Source organism: Lineus longissimus, chromosome 7 (genome assembly GCF_910592395.1).
Source record: "Lineus longissimus chromosome 7, tnLinLong1.2, whole genome shotgun sequence".
In the NCBI taxonomy this organism is placed as follows: domain Eukaryota; kingdom Metazoa; phylum Nemertea; class Pilidiophora; order Heteronemertea; family Lineidae; genus Lineus; species Lineus longissimus.
Window position 1 is genome coordinate 12529671 of NC_088314.1, and position 26494 is coordinate 12556164.

The following is a 26494-nucleotide window of genomic DNA, read 5'->3' on the forward strand; positions in this document are numbered from 1 at the left end:
CGCAATAAAACGCTAAGTTATGCAAATTAACATGCGTTACGGCTCACGTGGAATCATACGACAAGTTTACTTCAATCGTCACAAACAGTCGGGTACATGGAGGATGATTCAACAAAATGCCCGCAAATGCGTCACGTCGGGCAGATAATGAAACTTTGTGGATAAAATGAGTTACAAAATTACCTTTACTAACTCATTCTGAGAATGTAACATGTAATTTTATCGACGCATCGAAAATTTGGAGCGTGCATCATCTCAATCAGGCAACGTTGCTATGGTATTACAGCGTACACACGCCATGCAGTCGGCAATTTTGGCGGGAAAAATAATCATGTATTTCGTCTGGGGATTCCCAACTTCGCTAACACGACCACCCTGGTAACACGACCACTCCGACCACGGTCCCATGAGTGGTTGTGTTACCGGGGTTCCACTGTATATGTCATATGGAAATTGGTTGACATCTGTTCAACAGTTTAGGAGTAATGGGATTTTGTTGGATTTTCAAGATGGCGGCCTGGCGGCCATATTTGTCATGGGATTTGACTGAAAATTATGGATATGGATAAGAGTACGGAGATACATAACCACATGAAGTTTGGTTTCAATCTGATCATTAGCTTCAGAGTTATAGGACTTTGTTTAATTTTCAAGACGACCGCCTGGCGCCTGGCCATATTGGTAAATGGATATGACTGAAAATCACGGATGTTGAAGAGAGTACATAGATATACAATCACAGGAAGTTTGGTTGCAATCCGCCTTTGTTTAATTTTCAAGATTTCCAAATTTGAAGTCTGAACGAGACATATTTTTGGGGTAGCATAGAGGGTCCCTAGATACATGTCCTTACAAGTTTAGAACATTCTAGCTCGAATAGATATGAAACATGCCAACTATCGGTGATTTAGTTAACTTTGACCTCTGTGCCCTTGAAAAGTAGGTCAAATCAAAAACCTGGGTGATATGTCATTTAACCTTATTAGATACACCCACCATAAAAATTTCGTCACTCTACGTACGACCATTAGGTTCAAAAAGGCAAAAAAATAATTTCCAAGATGGCACCCAGGAGGCCAGAAAGTAGGTCATATTGCGAAAAAGAAAAATAGGTCTGTGCATATTGCCTAAAGCTACCATCACACCAAGATTTAGCTATCTAGCCCTAGTGGTGACAAGCGTGCTCCGCTAACGGACCACGGACAGACGATAACAGACTATGAACACCACGGTATCGTATAAGCTCCCCAGAGGTGAGCTAATAAACCACCCTTTTTTCCATATCTTTGAGGCTTATAGGGGAAAAACTATGTCAAAAGTAGTGAAATTTTAGAAAATGTGGAAATTCGATGTTTCCACTGACCGCACATTTTTAAAAGAAATTTCGAAGTATCACCTTTCAAGCTAAATAGGCCTGAAAACACATTGAATCATAAAAAAACTCTGGTACTGTCAATTCCAATGGCAGTATTTTTGCTATCAAGAAGTCCATTGCAAACAAATCAAACACTCAGGATAGTCATAACTTGTTAACCAAACTTCAGAATCTAAGTCCATTTATTTCAAACTAGGGTACCCATAGTGATACCAACTGGTGTCCATATGGCCATGTGTACCAAGTGGGTCATGTGTACCAAGTTTCAAGTTGTTAGCTTCAGCGGTTAAGAAACGTCACACACAAACGGCCAAAAAAAGTCACTAATAAGCGAGATATTGCACTTCTTACTTATTTGGTTTTGGCCCCCTGGTGGCCAAGTCGAGAATCAGATCGGATGGAAGTTCGGTGTAAGAGTTTATATGACTTAGGGAGTCAAGTGTACCAAATTTCAAGTTCATAGCTTTAGCATTTCAAGTTCATTGCTTTAGCGGTTAGAAAAGGTGCCATAGTTACACTCACAAACGGCCTATTTACGCCATTTGACCTCGGCGTCGGCAATGGAACATACAGGAATGTTTCAGACATATTGAACCTGGAACGACGATTGGTATCTGCAACTCAACACGACCAGCGTAACCTCAACTACATGTATGTTACGTTATTATGTAATCCTCATTACATAAAGAAAATAAATCAATTGAATTAGCCAGTCAATAATCAAGTGCCCAACTTGTTGTCTGTCTCAGTACGGACCCGTACAAGCTCAACCGTGTGGAAGGAAACACCTTGTTGCCACCACTCGTTAACCTTGTAAATTAGGTTGAATCAAAAACCTGTATGATATTTGATGTATCCTTGCTAGGAGAATCTGCCATAAAAACTTTATCGAAAACGAGACACTTATAAGAGATATCTCACTTTTAGGTTTTTACTTTTGGTCCCCTGGTCACCAAGTCAAGAATCAGATTGGACCAAAATTCAGTGTCAGAGAACATCTGACCTTGGGGGTTCTTGTGTACAGAGTTTCAAGTTCATAGTCCTATCTGTTAAGAAACATGCCACCGTTTTTTAAGCAGGATACGGACGACGACGGACACTGCGGTATTGTATAGACTCGCCTACAGCGAGCCAAAAAGGTTACACTGACCAAGATTTTTGTCAACATGTACAGATGCCTGATAAATAACTACTTATCAAATTTAAAGAGTCTGTTCAAATAAGGAAGGAACGCGCCACAATCGGTAAAATATTAGAGTTTGACCTCTGTGACCTCGAAAAAAATCTGGGCGATATGTGATGTAGCATTATTAATAAGACACATCCACCATAAAAAAATAGTTGATCGCTACAACCATAGCTTCAAAATGGCCAAAAACAGATTTTCAAGATGGCCTCAGGAGACCAAAAAGTAGGTCGAATCGCAAAAGCAAAAATATTTCTGGGCATATTGCCGAAAGCTACCATCATGCCAAGTTACAGCCATCTAACCCCAGCGGTTACAAAACATGCTCCGTATCGTGTAGGCGCCCCCCCCCCCCCAGGTCATGTTAATCTACTGTCGTTGTTCGTATATCCATCCTTCATCACCAATAAACTCCCCCCTGATCAACCGTTAGAAGGGCTGTTACTTTATCGGTAGTATAAAGCCTATGCGATGCAAAACAAATCAGGGGAAACGCGTCTGGAGGTCTATTTAAAAGTATCTACGTTTTAAGGAACTGTACACAGTGCCGCCTATTCCCATATCAATGATCCTGTGTCTCATGGATTTTAATGCCACAACCAAGTCAGGATTTTATACTGATCAATAGGAACGGACATTCATTGTCATGTGAGTTAATATCACTTCTTCTATCAGCCATATTCATGTGTGTTTCCTGTTCCATAAAAATACATCACGAATGCTTCCAAAAACACCCGAGACCAGCTTCGTGACGCCGGAGTTATCAACAGTGTAGCAATGCGTCACAACCAACGTAATGTCGCCATAACAAGCACAGTAGCCAGTGATGTCAGACCTGTCACTTGAACAAAAACAATCGTACATTTCACATCGTAACCCCACTGATGAGCCTATACCATGCAAAACAAATGAGACGAAACGAATTTGGAGGTCTATTTAAAAGTATCTATATTTTAAGGAACTGTACACAGTGCCACCTGTTCCCATATTTTCATACTTTATCGGTAGTATCCGTGCATCCCCATCCTTTCCCACATGTCCATGCACTAAAGCCATCATAACGGAATACCAGGTGTTCAATGTGTAATGGTTCCAGGGATGCTGACCTGACCAAATGCACTGTGCATGTTGTATAGAAGAAGTGTAACCTGATCCTGAGGTTGGCACTGTCAATATCTATCCCATTCATTCATACCATCAATTCAGGACGTCATTCAATTACTTCGTGTCAAGCAATTTCAATGGCCACCCGTTTATGCGTGTACGTCTGACAGATTTCCTGCCCTATTGTGTCGGCGGTGAATTGAGGAGACTTTAGGATTGACATTCACTGCCGGTTAGTCGGTACGCCCCCAGGTGGGCTAACAAGTCTACTTTAACTTGTTCTGAAAATAATGGGGTCACAAGGCAATTCTGAGATTGTTACATGCAATGCAGATCGCTGGGAAGCGAGGTTCACAATATCACTTTCTGTGAACAAGATATGGTAACAAATATGGTAACAATACGCCAGTGCACTGAACAGATTACGCGATCCAGCAGTACATTATGTGAGATTCTTGATCAGGTGACAAGTCCTCTTTGCGCCAACAGTAAAACTTATTTTGATCAAATTTCAAATTTCTTTATATTTGCAAATAAAATATGTCGATTCTGTAATATTCAGATGTCATTAAACATTATCTACATGTGTCACTGCATCCGTAACTTTCAGTCACCACATCTTGTGCAATTAAAAAGCATCACCATTCTAAACTTTCTAAGCCCTACCTTTTTCTGGTTGAATCTCTCCTCCAATGAAACCGACTGTGCTGTAACTTTGACAGCATCTGGAATGGTCAATGCTGGGAATGCAAACCAATAAAAGTAATGGTACTTCTTCAAGTCCTGGAAAAAACAAACCAAGAGAATTAACAATACTCATTTCGTTAGACAAATAACACTATTTTAACAAACTTATTCATTTTAGTATTCACTTTATCATCATCAGCACAACCCGGTCTATTTTTACATGTGTATGAAACCAGATATTTTCAAAGGTTTCCATTCATAGCCAGTGGTTACGATGAGACGGGTGCGATTGCACCAAGCCCGCCGCACGCCCGGAATGTTCTACCAAGGGGCGTGATTAATAACGCCTGCAAAACCATTCAGCGGCATATCGCGCCAAGCCCGCCACACGCCCGTGATGTTCTACCAAGGGGCGCGATTTAAAACCGCCCGTAAAACCATTCAGTAGCGCGACCGACATTGTGTGAAAAGCGAAGGAATTTCCCGAAGGCGTTTCTGTTAAAGTCGATTTGATTGGCTTCCTTACAGATCGTTAATTTCCGTAAGCCAATGAGCGACGGGTGTACATCTTTAGCTTGGATAGCTATTGTTTACATTCTCGCTCAATGCCTTGCAGGTTAGTGATCTGTGTTGTGCTTTCCCTCAGAGACCGCGAAGGTGAAATCGTTTTCCTGTGCAAGACTGCATGGCAATATCAATCAACATGAAGCTCAAAACATTTCTTTCGTGGCCTATCGACAATGGCAATTTTGGCTATAAAACCTCACCAAACGATCCCGAAAACCTCACACTTATACACTGCCGACTTTGCTCACGCCATATAAGAATAATAGAATCTAGCAATATTGTGAGAGGGAAGGTGCTGACTGAATTGAAGCGGTCATATATCCAAGGTATGCTTATAGGCCAAATCAAATGGTAATGTTTGATGAAATGCATTGCATAGCTAGGCATTGCATTGCATTACATTGCATTGCGTAGGCCTAGTACTTCATGTACACAACTTCTAAATTTGAAAAGATCGAAAGTCAGTGATTTGAGTGTGTTAGTTATAATCTATAGGCTACCATTGGCACCCCCCCCCCCCCCCCCCCCCCCCGATGCTGCAGACAGCAGTGCCAGTGCAGTTTTTCAGTCATAAATTATTTTTGTTTTTTAATTTTCAGGCACAACAAACATAACAAAAGATGCTGTTGTGAAGCATTTTCACTCAAAGGCCCACGACATCGCGGTAAGGCATGAGAGAGAACTCACTGCAGAACAACATCATGAGCATGACGGGACGACAGCTGCTAGTCGGATTACTGGTACTGGTAATGCTTCAAAGCAAGCAGATGGGGCAACACTTCCAAAACAACCAAGAATCGATGACCTAATGCGGCACCAGGCAAGAGAGGCGTACAGAAAGCTGTTCATAACAGCTTACATGCTTGCGGCAGATAGTGCCCCTATGAAAGGTAAAAAAAGTAGAATGTTTGGCGATTTCCTGGGACTTGAAAACGATGCAGTGATCTTAGTATCTTTCTTAGTATTGACAAGATCATTGCTTTGGTAAATCATCATTCTATTTTCTTCTGTTAAGTTTTAGTCAACCAAGTTGTAGTCTGTCATTTGTCACTAGTCAGTCAGTAGGCCTAGCTACAGTACTCTAGCATGCGTAACACTTGGTATTTTTCTCTTTCAGCTTTCACCACTGCTGTCAAAATCCAGTAAGTGAATGGGGTAAAACTGATTAAAGGAGTACAGAGTTCTCAGAAAGCAAGAGAGTTTGTCCACTACATTGGCCAGAGCATTTGTCAGAAGCTGTCGAAGATCGTGTCAACCTGTGCATATTTCTCAACACTAGGAGATGGAAGCCAGCCCAAAAAAACTGGGAGTGAAAAGGAACTTGTTTATATACGTTGTGTCAGGAATGGTACCTCGGTCTATTACGCTGCAGCTCTAGCCAATATCGATGACTTGGGCAATGCATCGGCGGACAATGTGAAGAAAGCCATTGACGAAACCTTCATTACGAAATTAAAGTGAACAGAAGAAAGGTATTTACTCTATTTCTCGACTCATGTAGAGAATTAATTCATGAAAGTGTGGAGTTGTGAGATGAGGCATTAGCGAATAGCAAGTAGGTGACTTTGTTCATATTCTGACTTAGTTTTTTTTTAAACAATATGACAATTTATCATTTATTTCTTACTTCTAGGTACAACAGTCACTTGGTTGGAGCTACTGCTGATGGAGCAAGTGTCAACTTTGGCCGCATCAACGGTGTCCTGACACAGATGAAGGCAGAAAGAGGCTGGTTGGTGACAATCCATTGTGCTCTTCATAGGACCGAGCTTGCCTTGGGTGATTCCCTGAAGCAACAGAAGCCTTTCAAAGACATGTTTGACTTCATGGTCATGTTGTTTTACCTCTTCAAAAGGTCTGGGAAGATTAAACATTGCCTAAAGGTAACTGCAAAGGCCCTAGGCGTCCAGGTGTATGTTTCTCCAAAGATACACGGTACAAGATTCATCAGCCACACAAGACGTGGTCTAGATCATCTTCTCAAGAATTGGATCCCCCTTGCTATCACCCTTGAGAACATGCAGGCAAATCATGAGGAGGGGCAAATGAAACAGCTCAATGCTAAAGTTAGGGGCATTGTGAAACGCCTTCATGATTTAAGATTCTTGGCCTATTGCAATTACTCTTAGCACGTCTTAGACATTCTGGGAGAACTGTCTCTGAAACTTGAGCAAAATCACTTGCTTATCTTTGATGTTTGGCCACTGGTAGAAATGACGGTAGGCCAAGTTAATGATCTCTCAGGGGATCCAGGAGATACTCAGTTATCTGAGGATGGACACATCAGGTCATCCAGTGTTGATTTCTCACTAGTTGATGGCACAACATTGAAGTGTGACCTTGTTAACAATGGTGACAATAGGAAAAAAGAAGAGAATAGGTCGTATACCAGTGTCCATTAGATGATATGAAGTTTGTTCAGCAGGCTGGTGAGGTGAGTGATGTCACATTGAAGAGGCAGTTGAATGAGGTGAGTGAATGTCTGAATTCTCGCTTTAAGTCATTTTAGGGGGATGTCTTTCCAAACATGTGTTGGGTTGATCCAACCAATTGGGCTGCAAGTCCAGAAGGTGATGTATCAAAGATTGAGGCAATGGCTGACCACTTTCAAGTGCCACTTAGCTGAAGGTTTTGATAGGACCAGGATTACTCGGGAGTGGAAAGACTTGCGCATATTGGTAAGAAATTACTATGCATCAGTATCTTCTGCTAGGGAGCTCTGGAAGAAAATACTCCAGTACAGAAGGAAGTCATTTCCAAATATATGTCTTCTTGTGGAACTTGCATTCAGCATTGCAGCAACAACTGGGGTGGTTGAGAGTGGCTTCAGCCACCTAACCTCATTGCTGAATGACAGGCGCTTGACTACCAGCCATGCTACAGTTGAGAACTTGTTGTTTATCAAGTTGAATGATAAAAACTGGACTCCTCAAGACAAAGATGAAATTCTTGACAATGCTCTGGATGACTACATGCAGAAAAGGAGAGTCCTTAGACTTGAAAGCACCTTAGCAACAGGAACTCAATGGGCCTGTGGACAACATGATGAAGATGTCGCATTGGATGACGATGATAGCAGCAGTGATTCTTCAGATGACGATTCAGATGCAGAATCTGTGCTTTCTTCAGATGACTGTCTCTTACTCACAGACGAAGAAGAGGATTTGGATCTTGGAGATCTCCCAGATGTTGAGGACTTCTCCTGCATTCTTGATGCAGAACATTCACACCCTGATCATGTTGAGGACCCCATTATTGATGCAGACCATACACACACTGAGGCTGACCCTACTGGTACTACTTCTGCTCAGTAATGCCTATATCAAATAGGTCTAGGTAAGTTCCAGCTTCTTTTCAACATGACTTAACCAAATAGTACTGACTGCAGTGCATGATCAGATGCCATCTGTATAAGGTAGGCGATGGTTAGATATATTTTCACTGGTCAAGAGCAAGGACAATGGTTTAAGATACTTTATACTAGATTTCTGGTTAGGCAGTGTGTGTCGAGGTAATTCTTTTTTGATTGCATTCTTTTAACTAGTCAAGAGCAAGGACAATGGTTTAAGATACTTTATACTAGATATACTCTGTTCTGGTTAGGTGTGTAGTGTGCCGAGGCAATTCTTTTTTGATTGTATTCATTTGTCTGTGATCAACATGGCATCACCAACCATTTCTTATGTTCCTGTCCTGCCACACTGCCAACCATTTCTTATGTTCCTGTCGGCTCGGGCTTGGACGAAATTTTAGCTCCACCCGAGAGTGTCTTGGTAACTCAACCAAGGTCCGAAGCCGAGGGTTCAATTTCTATTCTAAAATACTTCAAACTTAAAAAGATAGGCCACGAAAATAACTTGAATATGTGCGAATTTTGCAAATTCCATCCATCGCCGCCCGGCCGCAGCGCCGGTAGCGCCATTGTTTACATTATATTACGGCAACGTTACAGAAAATGAGACATGTACATTTTGTACAGCGCGCATAGGAAGTCCGCATCGGCTCGCTCAAGTGATGCTAAAATCCGCGCAAATGGGCTACTTGGAGCGTTTTTCTCGGCAAATATGTGTAGTGCTCATTAAAAAACTTAGGGTGGTTGATGCTTCCTTGACTGTTTGTGTTTGAAGCAGTGTTTTGAGCGCCTCAAACTTCTGAAGTGAGCCGAAATTCCATTGACGTGACGTGTGCATGGTTTCCACATTTTAGTGCAACCCGAGGGAACTTTGGTAGAGCATCTTGGTTGCGTGTCCAAAACACTCCGCTCTTAGAACGAGGCTTATTCATTTTCCATTTAAAAGTTGACTTTACGGTACCAAGGTATTTTAGAATTTTAGTTTAAAATAAACATAGTTTTTGATGCAAATCGATTTTCTCTTGTCTCCTTCATTCCTGTTCCAGATTATAAGCAGCATGCCATGGAGTATGGTTATGCCACACAGACTGTCACTGTCAGAGAGGAACCACCATTACCCTATTGTAGGCTCTCATTGATATATTTGGCCGCCAATTTTTGTCCCCCTGTCTCAGTACATGACCCTTTGGTTGGGAAAGATCAAGAATACAAATGAAATGGCCAGGGCCATTGTGCTCACTTGTCGATATGAAAGGGAGAGTATGAGGAAGAACTTGTCATTGTTAGGGGTTAATCATGCAATAGTTGTGGGATGGTGTGGTTTGTCTTGAATGAAACGGCCAGGGGCCATTGTGCTCACCGTATAGATATTTGGTGCTTTGTAATTCATCCAGATTAAGAAACATTGTACATGTATAGTATATAGGTCAAACCAAAGTCAGTATGACATGTGATGTATCGTTGCTTGGAGTAAGTACCATAAGAATATCATCAAAAACAAGTCAATAATAAACGAGATATTGCACTTTTTACCTATTTTAGTTTTGGCCTCCTGGTGGCCGAGTTGAGTACCAGATCAGATCGAAATTCGGTGTCCGAGGCTACATGACGTAGGGAGTCATGTGTATCAAATTTCAAGTTCAAAGCTTTAGTGGTTAAGAAACGTGCCATAGTTACAATCAAACGACAAATTTACGCCATTTGACCTCTGTGACCTTGAAAAGCAGGTCAGATCAAAAACTCATATGATATGTGATGTATCCTTGCTAGGAGAACCTACCATAAAAATGTTATTGAAAACGAATCACTAAAAATAAGCAAGATATTGCACTTCTTACTTTTTCCATTATGGCCCCCTGGTGGCCGAATAAAGAATCAGATCGAGCCAAAATTTGGCATCAGAGGTTATCTGATGTAGGGGGTTATATGCACCAAGTTTCAAGTTCATAGCTTTACTGGTTAAGAAACGTGCCATAGTTTACACTCTAACGGCCAATTTACGCCATATGACCTCTGTGACCTTGAAAAGTAGGTCAAATTGAAAACCCGTAAGATATGTGATGTATTTTTCCTAAGGGTACCTACCATAAAAATTTTATCGAAAACAAGTCACTTATAAGCGAGATATCACACTTTTTAGATTTCCACTTTTGGCCCCCTGGTGGCAAAGTTGAGTATCAGATCAAACTGAAATTCAGCACCAGAGGCTATGTGATATAGGGGGTTATATGCACCAAGTTTCAAGTTCATAGCTTTAGTGGTTAAGAAACGTGCCATAGTTTACACTCTAACGGCCAATTTACGCCATATGACCTCTGTGACCTTGAAAAGTAGGTCAAATTGAAAACCCGTAAGATATGTGATGTATTCTTCCTAAGGGTACCTACCATAAAAATTTTATCGAAAACAAGTCACTTATAAGCGAGATATCACACTTTTTAGATATCCACATTTGGCCCCCTGGTGGCAAAGTTGAGAATCAGATCAAACTGAAATTCAGCACCAGAGGCTATGTGATATAGGGGGTTATATGTACCAAGTTTCAAGTTCATAGCTTTAGTGGTTAAGAAACGTGCCATAGTTTACACTCTAACGGCCAATTTACGCCATATGACCTCTGTGACCTAATTAAAAACTTAAAAATTAAAAACCCGTATGATATAAGATGTATATTTGCTATGAGTACCTACAACAAAAGTTTCATCGAAAACAAGTCACTAATAAGCGAGATATCACACTTTTTAGATATCCACATTTGGCCCCCTGGTGGCCAAGTAGAGAATCAGATCGGAGAGAAATTTAGTGTCACGGGTCATCTGACCTAGGGGGTCATGTGTACAAAGTTTTAAGTTCATAGGCCTAGCGGTTAAGAAACGTGCCACTGTTTTTGAACTAGGATACGACGGACGACGACGACGACGACGACGACGACGACGACGACGACGACGACGACGACGACGACGACGACGACGACGACGACGACGACGACGACGACAACGACGACGACGACGGACGACGACGGACGACGGACACTGCGGTATTGTATAGACTCCCCTACGGTGAGCCAAAAAGTGGAGTTAGTCGTATTGTTTTCCACGTGCACATGTTACCGACGTTGGAATAAGTGAATCGTTATTTGTGGGAGAAGCTGAGAGATGTTTTCTGGCCAATTAAGACGGATTTACATGTGTCTTAGCTATTCAGTGACTATTGAAAATAAACAGCGCATTTACATTTTGTAAAACCTGCTGTCATTGGCCGAAATTTCAAATGAATGGGATGTACCTGTGGAATTGCGTGTGATTACGCTATCTTGAAAGGAGTATTTATCCTCGGCTTGCGATTAGAGAGAAATGTTGAAAACAATTGAAGCAAGGAATGCACAGTATAGAATATGATGTACTGAGTAACCAGGAAGCAGTTTGTATTCATTTTTGAGACAATAACATAGTTACAAGACAGCCCTATAGTCGGATTCATAAGTAAATGTCACTGCCCTTTTGGGCCGCTGCACAAAAACTACTGGGCCGATTTCTTCAAAGTTTGTTTTTTCTTGAATCTAATTTCGGGACCCAAGAGGATTTTCATATTTCAGTAACCATGGTTACGAAATAATTTTTTTGTATGTATTGGTGTACATTGACGTAGTGTATTGATTTTGCCATTTTCTCCTCTGTACTGCTTATTTCTGGATGCATTTTGCTGAAATGTTCAGGTTAATTTTTTTTCGTGTGTATCTTTAAAGCTGCCAAGTTTCATTTAGAACTATCCATCCAAAAAATCGGGCCCTCCAGATTTCCCCAAAATGGCCAAAGGGCTCCAAAGTTGACAATTTTTTTCTTTATAATTTGCAAATCTCTAACCTGGAAATTGTGTTGGGTCCCGAAATTAGATTCAAGAAAAACCAAACTTTGAAGAAATCGGCCCAATAGTTTTTGCACAGCGACCCAAAAGGGCAGTCAGTGACATTTACTTATGAATCCGACTATAGGCCTAACTATAAAAGCACTGATGACAGCTGTGCACTTTCATCATTATCATCACCTACTTTAGTCAACCAGCTCAGATGACCTTTCTTGGGGCAGTGATCGGTAACGTGAACTCCTTCCGCCCCAACAGGCAAATGTTTACATTCGTGTCTCCGTGTATCATGGATTCATGTGTATACTAATTAACATCGTTGTTGTGTTGACACACTGACTGACTCTGACTGTGTACATTTCTACAGCGACGAAAAACGATCACAAAAATGGTTCTTTTTAAGCACTCGTGACATGTTTACAAAAATTAAAGCAAGTGTTTTTAGTAGAGGTTTACCTAATGAGTAGCGTCTGGGTGATTATAAACCATTAACTTGTGTTTAAAAGCCCACATTGTAACGAAAGGTTCCAACTTGACGCTAATCTCCAATGACGGCAGCCGAAACCAAAAGCCAAAACGCCATTTAGCCATACTCTCGAAACTTTGGGATCGTCAAATGCAATGGAAATCACATAATTTCTGACACACACTGCTACAATTCATCATTTTATTGTTCTTTCACAGTATTATTACGCCACCCCGATTCGCAAGGCAGCTTGTACCAACTGGCTCTGCATTGACTATCCCCATTCCAAGCCGAAGAACAGTGTGACAAGTTTCTCATTTTACCTTCCAATCACAGTCAAAATTTTCTAAAACAACCGGCAATGAGGACAAACTAATAATCTCAAACCAATCACAAGAATGTAATCAACACATACGACCTCATCCGAAGAGCGGATGATTAAGTTTTAGCATTGATTCAAGGTGATTTAATTCCTTCTTCGTCTCCTTCAAATTCATAAAATGGCTGTCTTCCATACTTGTAGTATGCAGATCTAGTGGCGCAGTACAACACTGCGCATCTGGGATACCCCGACGGATTGCCTCGAACCGCGAAATTCAAATCTGCTGGCAATGTGCCAACTGACATTTTTGCACAATACCGCCACCTAGTGATATGAAACGAAATTAATCTATTTAATATCGAAACTTCTATATCAGGCCGACCTCTAAAACTTCATTTCAAACTTCAATCTGCTGGAATAAAGAAAATGAGCTTTTTTAACCTTGACCTACTTATACCTGAATAGTAGGTCACACTGACCTAAATCTGTGTCAACATGTAGAGATGCCCAATAGGTGTCTACATATCAAATTTAGAGAGTCTATGACCAATAGCAAAAAAACGTGCCATGATCAAAGAAATTTTAGAGTTTGACCTCTGTGACCTTGAAATGAAGGTCAAATCAAAAACCTGTGTGATATGTGATGTACCTTTATTAGATACACCCACCATAAAATTTTCATCGCTCTAGCTTTAACCATAAGCTTAAAAATGACAAAAATAGGTTTTTAAAGAGCACCCCCTATATGGCAGACCAGCAGTCAAATTGCGCTGATTTTCATTCTGAAGGAAGGTCTTGCCTAGGGGTACCCACACACCAAGTTTGAACTTTCTGGGTCAAGCAGTTAAGAAACGTGCCACGATTTTGTCAAAAGTTAACGACGGACGACGACGACGACGACGACGACGGAAGCTGGACGCCGCGGTATCGTATTAGCTCACCTGACAGGTGAGCTAAAAAGGCGAGAATTACTGAAGATAGCTATTATTTATTTAAATCATAGCCAAGGGATATAATGCATCCCGCAACATGCATAATACCTCCTGCAGCAAGAGTTTACTGGAGTGAAAAAATAGCTCATGCGGCAAAAGCTTACTGGAGCGAAAAAATAGCTCCTGCGGCAAGAGCTTACTGGAGTGAAAAAAATGGCTCCTGTGGGATATCCCAGCGGAGTGACCTATCACTCCTGTAAGAAAATCTCCTGGTAACCACTGCATAGCAACTAGATGTAATGCGAACGGCAGCATGCGAGACTGTTCGGAGAGATTTTTACTGGATTCAAAATGGCGAGAGTATAACTTTTTGAATAAAACAAGAGGCCCAAGGGCCTGGCGCTCAGCTGAAATACATTGGGTACAAAACATGGAAAGTACCTATAGGTCTCTTTCAACCTCAATTTTGTTAGCATATTGATATGCCTATATCACGCATTATACCAAAGAATGACAAAACATGCCACTTATTTGTAAAATTTAGGAGCTAGAGCCATCTTACCTTGAGGAGAAGGTCAAATCAAAAACCTGGATGTTTTGTAATGGAAACTTATTAGATACACCAACCAATAAGTCACTCTAGCGTCAGCCAAAGGCTTTAAAATGGCAAAATATGATTTCCAAGATGAACACCTGACAGAAGAAAAAAAGTTAAAACGGCCAAGGGCCATTGTGCTCACCGTATAGGTACTTGGTGGTTAGGAATTTATCCTGGTTAACCCTCCGCTCTGGACTGGATATTTTCAAGTTTTTTCGCCAGTATCGACTTTGCAAGAATTGCTATGAAGTTTGAATGAATAGAAAGGGCGGGAATCCCCTTTGAGCAGTTAAAAATTGCGGATCAGCATTAGAAATGACTGGAAAACCGATGTAGTGAAAAGATCCTCGACATGCTACTCGTCCAGAACGGAGGTACTGCGGTACTCGCAATTTTGCGAGACTCGTCCTGAAAGGGTTAAGAAACATGCTACATGTATAGTATATAGCAGCCTTCTCCACGGGCCATTCAATCGGGGCGCCCCGCCCCGATTGAATCTGAAATATACGAAGTCCGCCCCGATCAAATTTTGCCGCCGCAATCAAAAAGTACGCCGCCCCGATTTATAACCTGCATCACTATTTTGTCTCCCCCAGAAAAAAAACGAAATTAGAAGCCCGGAGATGCATCTGATAAATGAATAAAACCTGTATGCCACCCTTTATACTGTGCAGTTGTGTCCGGGTAGACGGATTTCCTTCCCGCCGGCCTAAACTTGCGCATCGCGAACCCACTCCTGAGAGAAAATCAATAATTTATGGCGCAGAAAACCTCGGACAGAACACGGCGACCAATGAAATAATTGCGCGGCAAACCTTATTAGCAACCTTGGAAATGGCACACTCACTGTCTTCCTCCAGCGTAACTTGTTCTATATAATTCCCTCCTAGTCCTCGAGGTCTCCGGCAGTCACGTTAATCGCTATCAGGCGACGTGGTTATTGTCAAAATTTACCAGCACTTCACTTTGAATACAGCTCAACGTGCTAAATTTCGCACCGCGCATGCACGGAAAAACCGAACCCTGACGATAATTCCCGAGACAAATATGGTCATCGTACACTGCTGACCAATCACCTCGAGGAGCGGGAGTATACATGTCATTGACGACGGGCTCCACGCTCCACAACCAGATCGAACAGTGCGCCGTGAATGCAAGCCGCTGACCTCGGCGGCGGAGAGTCAGTAGCCTTCTCTTTGATCTCTTTGATCTGGCACCGCATCCACTAAATTATTTATTTTTTAACTGAGCGGCGGCGAATAAGCTGTCCTAATTTCAAGTCAATCATCGACACACGCGATGCTTGGATGGGGCTACGCACAACGAAATCAGCGGCTCTAGTTTTGAGAATGGAATAGGTCTTAAATGCTGGTGACGACGGAGGAAATTGCGCGCGAATTCATTGATTCGTTTGCATGGGTCTGCCGATTTGTGAGCATGGATACTTATCAGCTGAGCAGGGTCAATCGTCACTGATTATCAAATAGATATTAAAGGCCTACGCAGTCCTTTTCTCTCGTTGGGTCTGCTTGTAAGCGGTGCAATGTAAGTCTAGCTAAGCGATTTTTTCAGCTTACTTCAGTCTTAGTTGATTGAGGTTGCCGATCAACATGCTACCAGCTTTGTTATCTCCGAATTTTTGAAGCTCTACGTATTTTATTTATAGTGAGATGATTAAAGATGATATTTTACAACCGAAAAACGGCATTATTCAAGCCTAAACTGCCGCACGCATCGGCAGGAAATCTGCGCTCCAGATGCCGGGAAATCACGTCTAAGCCATTCTAGAATTCAAAATTTTCTGGGGGAGGTCCCCCAGACACCCCGCTTGTGTGTAACTATGGCACGTTTCTTAACCACTAAAGCTATGAACTTTAAACTTGGTACACATGACCCCCTAGGTCAGATGACCTGCGACACTGATTTTCAGTCCGGTCTGCTACTTAACTTGGCCACCAGGGGGCCAAAACCAAAAATTTGAATAGTGCCAGATCTCGCTTATTACTGATTAGTTTTTGGTGAAAGTTTTATGGTAGATACTCTTAGCAAGGATACATCACATATGATACGGGCTTTTGATTTCGACGTACTTGTCAAGGTCACAGAGTTCAAATGGCGTAAATTGGCCATTTGAGCGTAACTGTGGCACGTTTGTTAACCCCCAAGGCTATGAACTTGAGACTTTGTACAAATGACCCGCTAGGTCAGCTGGCCTCTAACCTGAATTTCAGTCCGGTCTGATTCTCGACTTGGCCACCAGGGGGCCAAAAGTGAAAACCTAGAAAGTGTGATATCTCGCTTATTAGTGATTCGTTTTCAATAACATTTTTATGGTAGGTTCTCCTGGCAAGGATACATCACATATCATATGAGTTTTTGATTTGACCTGTTTTCCAAGGTCACAGAGGTCAAATGGCGTAAATTGCACATTTCTTAACCCAAATGGCGTAAATTGCACGTTTCTTAACCACTAAAGCTATGAACTTGAAATTTGGTACACATGACTCCCTACGTCAATGACTCCCTACGTCATGTAACCTCGGACACCGAATTTCGATCTGATCTGGTACTCAACTTGGCCAACAGGAGGCCAAAACTGAAATAGGTAAAAAGTGCAATATATCGTTTATTAGTGACTTGTTTTTGAGGATATTCTTATGGTACTTACTCCAAGCAACGATACATCACTTGTCATACCGACTTTGGTTTGACCTATGTACTATATATGTACAACGTTTCCTAACCTGGATGAATTCCAAAGCACCAAATATCTATACGGTGAGCACAATGGCCCCTGGCCGTTTCATTTAGTTTAGGCCTCCTGGTGTCGACGTGGAAAATCAGATTGGATCGAAATTTGGTGTCAGAGGTTACATGATGTAGGGAGTCATGTATACTAAATTTCAAGTTCATAGCTTTTGCGGTTAAGAAACGTGCCAAGGTTACACTCAAACGGCCAATTTACGCCATTTGACCCATGTGACCTAGAAGATTAGGTCAAATCAACAAGAGGCCCAAGGGCCTGGTGCTCAGCTGAGTTGTTGCTGCGTTGTTCGTATATATTACATTACTCGTCAAACTCTACTAAACTAAGGACTCAAAGCCTAAGGATAGCTTCTGGATGTGTAACAGTGAATTACGGTAGACTGGCGCAATCTACTTCAAGCAAGCTCCACCCTTGCAATGTGTGCACAAACAGATAACCTAACCTATATTGGACCATCAATTCTACACACAGCAACATGATTCATCCTCAGCTGCTACCATGATGATGATGATGATGATCCTTTTCGCAAATTGGTCGTCTTCTGTCTTTCTTCCATACTTTAGTGCCAACGGATGTAGTCTGCCCTTGTGGAGGGAGCCTTTCAGCACCGCGACACAAGAATCCATGCGAATTGAATCACATGGAGAGACTAGCCCAATCACCCGCTTTTGGCTGGGTAGAAATGTGTAAATCTCGCAGACTGGACCTTAAACTCTACTGCCGACGTGTGAGGCCGGTCTGACAGATGAGTAAGTGGGGTCCACCTAATGCAGAAGGCACCAGTTTCCCTAACTAAAAGGGTAACATTAACAAAATGCTCTTCCCAACTCTATTATTGCCTAAAGGCCTGTGTACACTAGTAAAATATTAGCAACATTTTTACATTTCCAGTTGCAACAAATGTTGCAAAAATGTTGCGTAGTGTGTACAGAGCAAAACGCGTCTTACAACATGTTGTAAAATTGTTGCAAATTAAATGCAATGCAATTCTTTGTTGCATGTTGTAAAAATGTTGCAAACTCTTCAGCCAATCAGAAATAGGATTTGCGTCATGTGATCTACCTGAGGACATGTGACTTGAACAAGAAGCAGGTATAGCAACTCTCAAGTGAGTGTCTTGCTTTGTAGGGTGATGAAACCTTTTCTAGAAGTTTCATCCATTCGCAGGAAGTTTTTGTATGATGGCTTGTCAGTCAGCCGCAACTCCTTTAACAGGCAGTGGTATGCCCCATGATCCACCCTCATTTTGATCCAGGGCCTGGTCCATATTCTCTTTGGTTATTTCGCCGCCTCTTCTGTCTCTCAACAATGACAGCTAAAATTGCTGCAGAAGCACTCAAAACACATCTTCTCTCCTTGGAATCATCCATTTTCCCTCCAAAATACCTATTTCCCTTTGTTCCCACTAAAAAGTTTGCAACAATTTACCAACATGTTGTAAAAATGTTGCTAATTTGTTGCAATTTTGTTGCTAGTGAACACAGGGCCTTGATCGGGCTTGTTGCAAAATTGTTGTAAAAATGTTGGTAAAATGTTGGTAAAATTTTGCTAATATTTTACTAGTGTACACCCTGCTTAAGTCAAGTGAAACTCTTAACAAACCTTAGCAGAATGCCACCATTGAAATGTTGATAGCAAGTAAAAACTTTAAACAGCGGTTTTCTTTATTTAGTCAATTTTGAGGTAAGTATTACAGAATGAAATACTTGAATACTAGAATTGACTGGCTCTTCTGATGATTGCACTGGTGAACACCGAAGTCGATGGGATGTGCAAAGTCATAGCTCGATCCTCTCTCTTGGTCATCTGTGATGTGGTCACCAAATATGTTCAAATGCAGCTGCAGATCATTCCTGTCCTGCAAAACATGATGAGGAGATAACATTTTAATTTTGATAGCTAGCTAAGCTAGCCAAGTTTTATATCAAATACAAGGCCAACAACAACTGATAAGGCGCTAGGGCCGAATGATCAAGGAAGTTCATTGATATGATTGGGAATACATTGTGGTAAGAGTGATGAATCGGCCCCTTTGAAGCATTGTGCTATGTACAGTGTGCATGTGTCAGTGTGTATCAGCTATCGCATTTATTGTTTGTTGACATTTCAAATCGCCGGAGTCGATCCTCAATTACACTGTTTATGTACATTGGCAACCTTACCCGATGATATCAGAACGATGTTTATTAGTGTCTTGTTTATTCACATTAGTTCTGCTATGTGACAAGAGTTATTTGTTGAGTAATCCATGATTTAAAGCCGGACTTTGACATCGTTTCTCAGAACAAGCTGCATTTCGCAGATCGTTTTTCAACGATCGTCGACGAATTATTTCAAATTAATCACATCCAATTAAACAATCCAAGCCTTCCCTAATGTCATCAACATGCAATAACACACTAAGCAGCCAAATATTATCGCCTATGAAATTGTGAATTTAATGAGAACTTACCTCTGAATTGACAGAACGCGATCTATTCCATAGCATGGTCTCCTTACGTCTGAACTGCGCAGACTCGAGACGTGACGTTCGCTGCACGTGTGATTGCACATGGGATAACTCGCGCGAAATTTAAAATGCTCTTCTTGGGGGTGCTCACTAAATTGCGCCAGTAACACCACCTGGTGAGAAATTCATGAACCACGCCTATTGATAACGACAGAGAAAGCTTTGCTCTATAAGATTAGATTTGATTCATGATCCCCAACTTTAAGAATTAGGAGAAATCAGCTGCTGGAAAAGTTTTGGAAAATTTCGCTCGGTGCCACCTAGTGGCCAAACCGCTCATCCTGCCGGACCCACATTTGGTCTATTCAGGAGTCATGAAGGGTCTCAACGCCTCAGAAGGAAAATCTATCGCCTATCCGCCATAATTTTGAAACGTGCCTGTTTAACGGACAGACAGACAGACACTCAGACAGACGGACATTCTACCATTTACTCATATGAATAGCTCAGCTTGTCAGCTGAGCTAAAAACCCATAGGAAATGTGATGTATTCTTGGTAGGAGAACCTACCAGCAAATTTTTATCGAAAACGAGTCGTCTGGCGGATGACCTTTCATCTTGACATTGTGACCTTAACCCTAAAACCACCCGAGATAAACCATTACCGAACTTGCCCTTGATATCGCTAGAGAAATAGACCATATTACCCATGTTTAGCGGCAGTCACTCGCTCACAGTGTACCAACGAGCATGCTACATCTCCCGGAAGTAGAGTCCTTTGTTAGGAAAGGGGATTTCAGTGCGAATCAGCAATTTTTCAATGGGCTATACCACGTTGGAATTAACATGTGCACTTGTCCACCCAATACAACAAAGAATTGGGCCATTGGAATGAAATTCCTATTGGTATAACAGGTCTGCTTATGAGGCGCTTGTAGACAGTGTAACCCAAGATGATAATTGAAGGAAGGAAATCCAATGCAACTTTTCCTTATACTTTGAATATATAGTGAGGTTAAAAGACCTTTGGAATTATTGAAGGCAATATTACCCAGCTGTCCGCTGCCCAGTCACCTCCTATTCTACATAAGTAGTTTCCATCAACAAATTGCACAAAAAAGGAAAAATTAAAATTGGTTAATCATGATTAGATGACACACAAACCTGCAGAAAGAGTGGTTGCATAATAATTAGCATAAAAATGCCAAATGGATAAACAAGTTTCTTTTCAAATTTTAAGCCTGTTCATAATATTCATAGCCTTCACTGACAAATATGTTTGAGGTCATTGCTGGAGTACAATGAAGTTGCCATGTAAACTTGATGATCTACCGTTACATTATGCAATATTTCCAAGCAATATCATGCCTAGACACTATAAACTGGATGGACTGCTTTGCATGCATTCTCATTTCGGGTAGAAGTAATTTATGCATCTCCAACAAAGAAATACAGTATGAGTGCTCGTCTTGAAGAACAGATTGATGTCTCTTATGTGCATGAAATGCTCCTTGAAATAAAGGATATCACAAATATCATCGTCATCATAGTTCTTAGAGTGGTTCAAGTCTTGCCTCATAGATGCTTTTAGACCATTCATTCTGTAACTTAAACACATTAATCTTGAGATGGTTGTCTTTTTTTCGATCTTGAGAATATCTTTTTGAACGGTATCTGCCCATTCCGCCTTATCCTTATTCGCCTTATCCAATTTTGCCTTCTCCCATTTAGCCTTCTCCTAACTTGCCTTTTCTCAATTCGCCTTCTACGATTTTGCCATCATCTTATCTCGCCTTTGTTCCAATTGGCCTTCTTCCTAACTCGCCTTCCTCTCATTTTGCCTCATCCTAGTTTGCCTTTTCTTATTTCGCCTTTGTCCTATTCTGCCTTGGTTTCATCCTGCCTTATCTCATCTTGCGTTTTCTTGATTGACCTTTGTGTCAATTCGCCTTCTTCCCATTTTGCCTTCTCCCGTTTCGCCATATCTCACTTCGCCTTTTATCAATCCGCCTTTGCTTATCTTGCCTTTGTTCTATTTTGCCTTGTTGTCTTGAGAGCTAACTCGTTCTGTGAGAAGGCCTCATAATTCCCCAATGATCAAAGGAATACATCTTCCAGATTGCTGGATTTGAGTAGGCCTATTGACCATAGTCCATAATAATGAACTTCAGAAGCACTCACACTTTGAATGATCAATAAAATACTTAGCACCCCCATCCCTCCTATATAGTACCAGGTCACAAGTCTTACTCATCAAAGAATGCCAAAACACTATGCCAAAATATTTCCATGAAAGACTTGGAAAACTCTAAGATTTGACAAACATGGGTAAAGATACTAAGTTGGTTTTGGAGATACATGTAAGCTTACATGTAGATGGTTCAGAAGTTATTAAGATTTGAAAATATTGGTAATTAAACAACAGCCTTGCGTAGGGTACCAAAACATAATTCGTGGAAACACTCTTATATGAAAGATTGGCCCCACAAACATGGGTAAAAGAGACAAAAGTCTTTTGTAATATGGTATGTAATGTAATATGACTATAATGGCTGAGAAGTTATCTACACTTGTAATTTTGGCAATGTCCATCGGGTTTTGGTTGGGGGTACCCCCGAATGGACCCTAGAAGCCCTTCAACACTGTTGAAGACACTTTCATATGAAAGATTGACTCAACAAACCTGGGTAAAGACACCAAGTTTGTTGCAAAGTAGGAAGAAGGCGAAATGGGAAGAAGGCGAAATAATACAAAGGCGGGGCGGGTAAAGGCGAGATAGGATGAAGGCGAATTAGGACAAAGGTAAATTAGGACAAGGTGAAATAGGAGAAGGCAGATTAAGACAATGGCAAACTGAGACGAAGGCAAGAATGGATAAGGCAACTTGTGATAAGGCAAGATAAAACAGAGGCAAAATAGCATAAGGCGAAAAATGAAAAGGCGAAAAAAGACAAAGGCGAGATAGAATAAGGCGGATTGGGAAGAGGCAAAATTGGAAAAGGCGAAATAGGAGAAGGCGAAATGTATATTTTTTAAAGGCAAAATGGGAAAAGGCGAAAAAAGACAAGGCGAAATGGGCATGAACCTTTTGAACACTGACAGGAAAGGAGTTAATCTTACTATTTCTGATCATTTGATTGTTCATTAATGACAGGTTTTGTTTTGAATGGTAATCTTATGTAAAGTTCTCCATCAGACCTTTTGTAGGAACAAACTATTACCGTACGTTAAGAGTCAGGCCGCTACCTTCAAATTACCTCTCTTAAATCAGTGCCTTTATGTAATTCAACTGATTAATCAGCACATAAATTGCCTGCTTCCTTGAAATTATGCTTTCCATTGGAGATGGTATGGGATGGGTGTCTGCCAAATTCAGACTTAACTGATGCTGATGGTAATCAGTTAGTTTGAATGATACTTCTTCCAACTTGTCTCTGTATTTATAAACCTGTTTTGCTGGCATGTCAATTTTCAGGTGAATAGTGACAACAGGCTTACTGAGTTCTTTTACCACATCAATTCCCTCAACATTTTTTATCTTCTCCAATTCCTCTTTTACAAACGCATGTTACTTATCCAGTACCTTTAATCCTGAAAGGCCAATGTCCTATGTTATGGTTGGACCAGTCCATGCCAGGAAACGGGCGCGATCACGCCTGCGCCCGCAAACGCCCGTAAACTACTCTGCACGAGCGCTATCCATAACGCCGCCGGACACTTGAGGGGCGCGTGCCGCCCGTCATAAAAAAACACCGGCACGATAACGCCCGCTGATTCCCAGCACGATCGTGATTCATTTCCCGGTATCCAGAGTTCCATTTCGCGGAAATCTAGAGTCTCACTCAAGGCGGTAATTATGCCCTTTAGCGCTGGGTACACGCCAGGCTGTACACTTCGCTATAGTTGGCGGTTGCTGCAGTGCGCGGTAATGGCATATCGAATCAGGATGGAACTAAGCATTACAAAGTGGATTGTAGGCGTTTTGAGAATGTTTCTTCGCCGGGAGTTGGCTGCAAAAAGTGCATAGCAGATAAAACTAGTTTTTTGTCTAAATTCCTTGTTCATAATGTAATAAATTGCCATGCCCGACGGGCAGCATGACTTAGTCCTACGACTTGCCTAGAAATTTTTTTACTCTGGAATTGTTTAGAGGCATCTCATGCGGCCGCAGGCGTGATCGCGCCCGTTTCCTGGCAGTAGTTTGCGGGCGCAGGCGTGATCACAGGCGCAGGCATGATCGCGCCCGTTTACTGGCATGGCCCGCCCGCTGGACAGCCGGCGGGAGTGAAAAAAATAGTGCCCGTGGAAAGGGTTGCGGGAGTGACTGATGGTGCCCGTGGATTTTTCTCATGGCAGGCACAGTTGGACCTAAGCATGGTGCATTTAATTTGGTCTAATGACCTTTGGTTTTCCTATGCTTGTCACATGTCAGATCGTGCACTTTCTAATTACTGTTAGTCATTCTTGTGAAAAGATTTATCCTACAAGTCTGTTAGCCCGTTGTGTCCCTTTCAACTGAATGCAATTCTCTCTATCGTTGGAAGTATATGTATATGCGGGCTGTGATTTTGGCAATTAATAGTTCGGGAAAATGGTAACTTGGAATTCAGGAGGTTTCTTTACAAAAGTGTGTAGCGAATAGCTGGTGATCAGAATCAGAAGCAGAATCAAATATGTTTGCTGCCGAAACTTCATTGATTTGTGAACATTTCCGTTTCCTTTTCTGGAATCCTGGTTTCTTTCTGTCTTAAAAACTCGGTTTTTGTTTTCCTTTAGACTAGCATAGGCTTGAGAAGTGGTTATGCTTATAACAAATTTTACAGGTGGAGCAACGAGCTGGACAGGCATCTGGCCCATTTGTATGCGGGTATGGGCCACCACAATTGTAGCATTTCATATGAAAACTTATGCTCAGTTTTCTATATCGGCTCCAAAATTCAGTGACCTGACTTATGTGCCTTAATCAAACTGCAGTATGTTCAATTATGAAAGTCTTTTTTTTAATTCTCGTAGCCGTTTATAAAGGTTCAGCTCTCAAATGGAAAAGGAGAAGAACCATAGCATTGCATCTCAGTTCACACAACTTTTATTGCAAGTACCTAAAATACAAGCTCAAAATACAGCACAGTACCTGGGCCAGGCAGATACTAAGTAATAACACTACACCACCCAGGCTCCAGAAAAGGATTTTGAGCCCTGTAAAATGGTGAGATGAGTTACTTTATGTATACTTACAGCATAAGTGTATGAAAAGGTTTTTTAAAGGCTACCTAATATAACAATAAAACAATTAGCAGAAGTCACATACTAAGAGGGTAAGAAGAATTACTTGTATACTTACAGCAAATGTCAGCAGTATAAACCTCGAAAGCAGGCCTGGATCCTCAATGGCTCTCCCACTTCTGATGTCCTCCCATAGCTAAAATAGAGAAATTCAATAATCAATTCTGAGTTTGAGACAAACACTTTTAAAGACTAATGAAATGGTCCAGGGACCATGAGCTCAACTCGGGTAATGTTAATGCATGTCATTTGCAGTGGATATGGGGAGAACAGTTTCAGGCAGGTTTCACTAGTTTTTATTAATATTATAATAATATTCAATATATTGAATAATATTATTCTTCTCGGCTCAATGGTACAAAAGACTAGAGGCCTGGTGGCCTGAATAGCTACGCTGGCGGAATTGAATAGCAAGGAATGAGATGAATGACAAGAAAATGAAACAAGTAGCATATGCATGTAACAGAATGTAGGTTTGTGGTAGATAGGGAGATGTGGACAGACTAGATGGAATCAAACTTAGACAAATGGGGCCAAATTCATGAAGGGCGTTTAGCTTAAAACAGCGTTTAACTACTGAATAGACAGATTCAGGTCCTACACGTAAATCTTCACAGAATATGAATAGGCCCTGAAACTAATAAGGGAGAAGTTACACACTTCTAACCCTGAAATGCCCTTTATGAATTTGGCCCCTAGGGTGGATGACAGTTGTGAAGGTTTTATTTGAACTGCAGTGAATGAAGTAGTTGAGGGGTTCTTTTGTCACATCCGCTCCTCAATATTTTCAGTTTGATGACAAACACGACTGCCTTTGCTCCAACTGTGTTTAAGCAGGTCAGCGTAAAACTGCTCTTTCAATACCTTTAGTTTGATACCATTAACGCGACTGCCTTCCTCTAACGGTGTTTAAATTGTTTAGTAGGTCATAATAGTAGATCAGGGCAAACCTACTCTTCAACACTTTTATTTCGATATCAAACACGGACGACACCTATACCATTAACCGTCCTCAAGTATGTCAGTTGGTAATGAAAATGGGTAAGCACAAACTGTTCATTACCTTTAGTTTGATACAGAAGAGCAGAAGGTCATAAAAGTAGGTCAGTGCCAATCTCTCCTTCGTTACCTTTAGTTTAGATTAGTTCTTGTGACACTGCCCTGTTCCCTCCCACAAGGCTACAATGCAGTCTATTGATTGTGACACGAGGCATGTTGCCGTCTCTTACATCACTCTCTTCTCTCATATCAATCAGGCTACAATGCGGTCTCTTACTTGATTTTTACATGAGGCATGATTCCGTCTCTTGCATCACCCTCTTCTCTTATATCAATCAGGCTACAATGAAATCTTACTTGATTGTGACATCAGGCATGATGCCGTCTCCTACATCACCCCTTTCTCTGTATATCGATTAGGCTACAATGCGGTCACCTACTTAAATTGTGACATCACCCTCTTCTCTCATATCATTCAGGCTACAACGCGGTCTCTCAGGCTAGCTCCAGCAGCCTACCAACTGATTACTGATATTTACAAAGCAC

General features: G+C 41.4%; 1 protein-coding gene across 4 annotated transcripts in view; it reads right to left on the reverse strand.

Annotated features, from left to right (window-relative positions):
- The window catches only part of LOC135491759 (ubiquitin-like modifier-activating enzyme ATG7), a 380340-nt gene that overhangs the window by 290111 nt on the left and 63735 nt on the right, over positions 1 to 26494 (reverse strand). For all 4 annotated transcript variants that reach the window (XR_010447875.1, XM_064777886.1, XM_064777888.1 and 1 more), the window contains exons 3-4: positions 25008 to 25085; positions 4332 to 4448 (exon numbers count right to left, since the gene is read on the reverse strand). Coding sequence is in view for 3 of the 4 variants with exons in the window: in XM_064777886.1 (XP_064633956.1) it covers positions 4332 to 4448; positions 25008 to 25085 (195 nt within the window). In the remaining variant the exon portion in view is untranslated. The remainder of the gene's footprint in view (positions 1 to 4331; positions 4449 to 25007; positions 25086 to 26494) is intronic.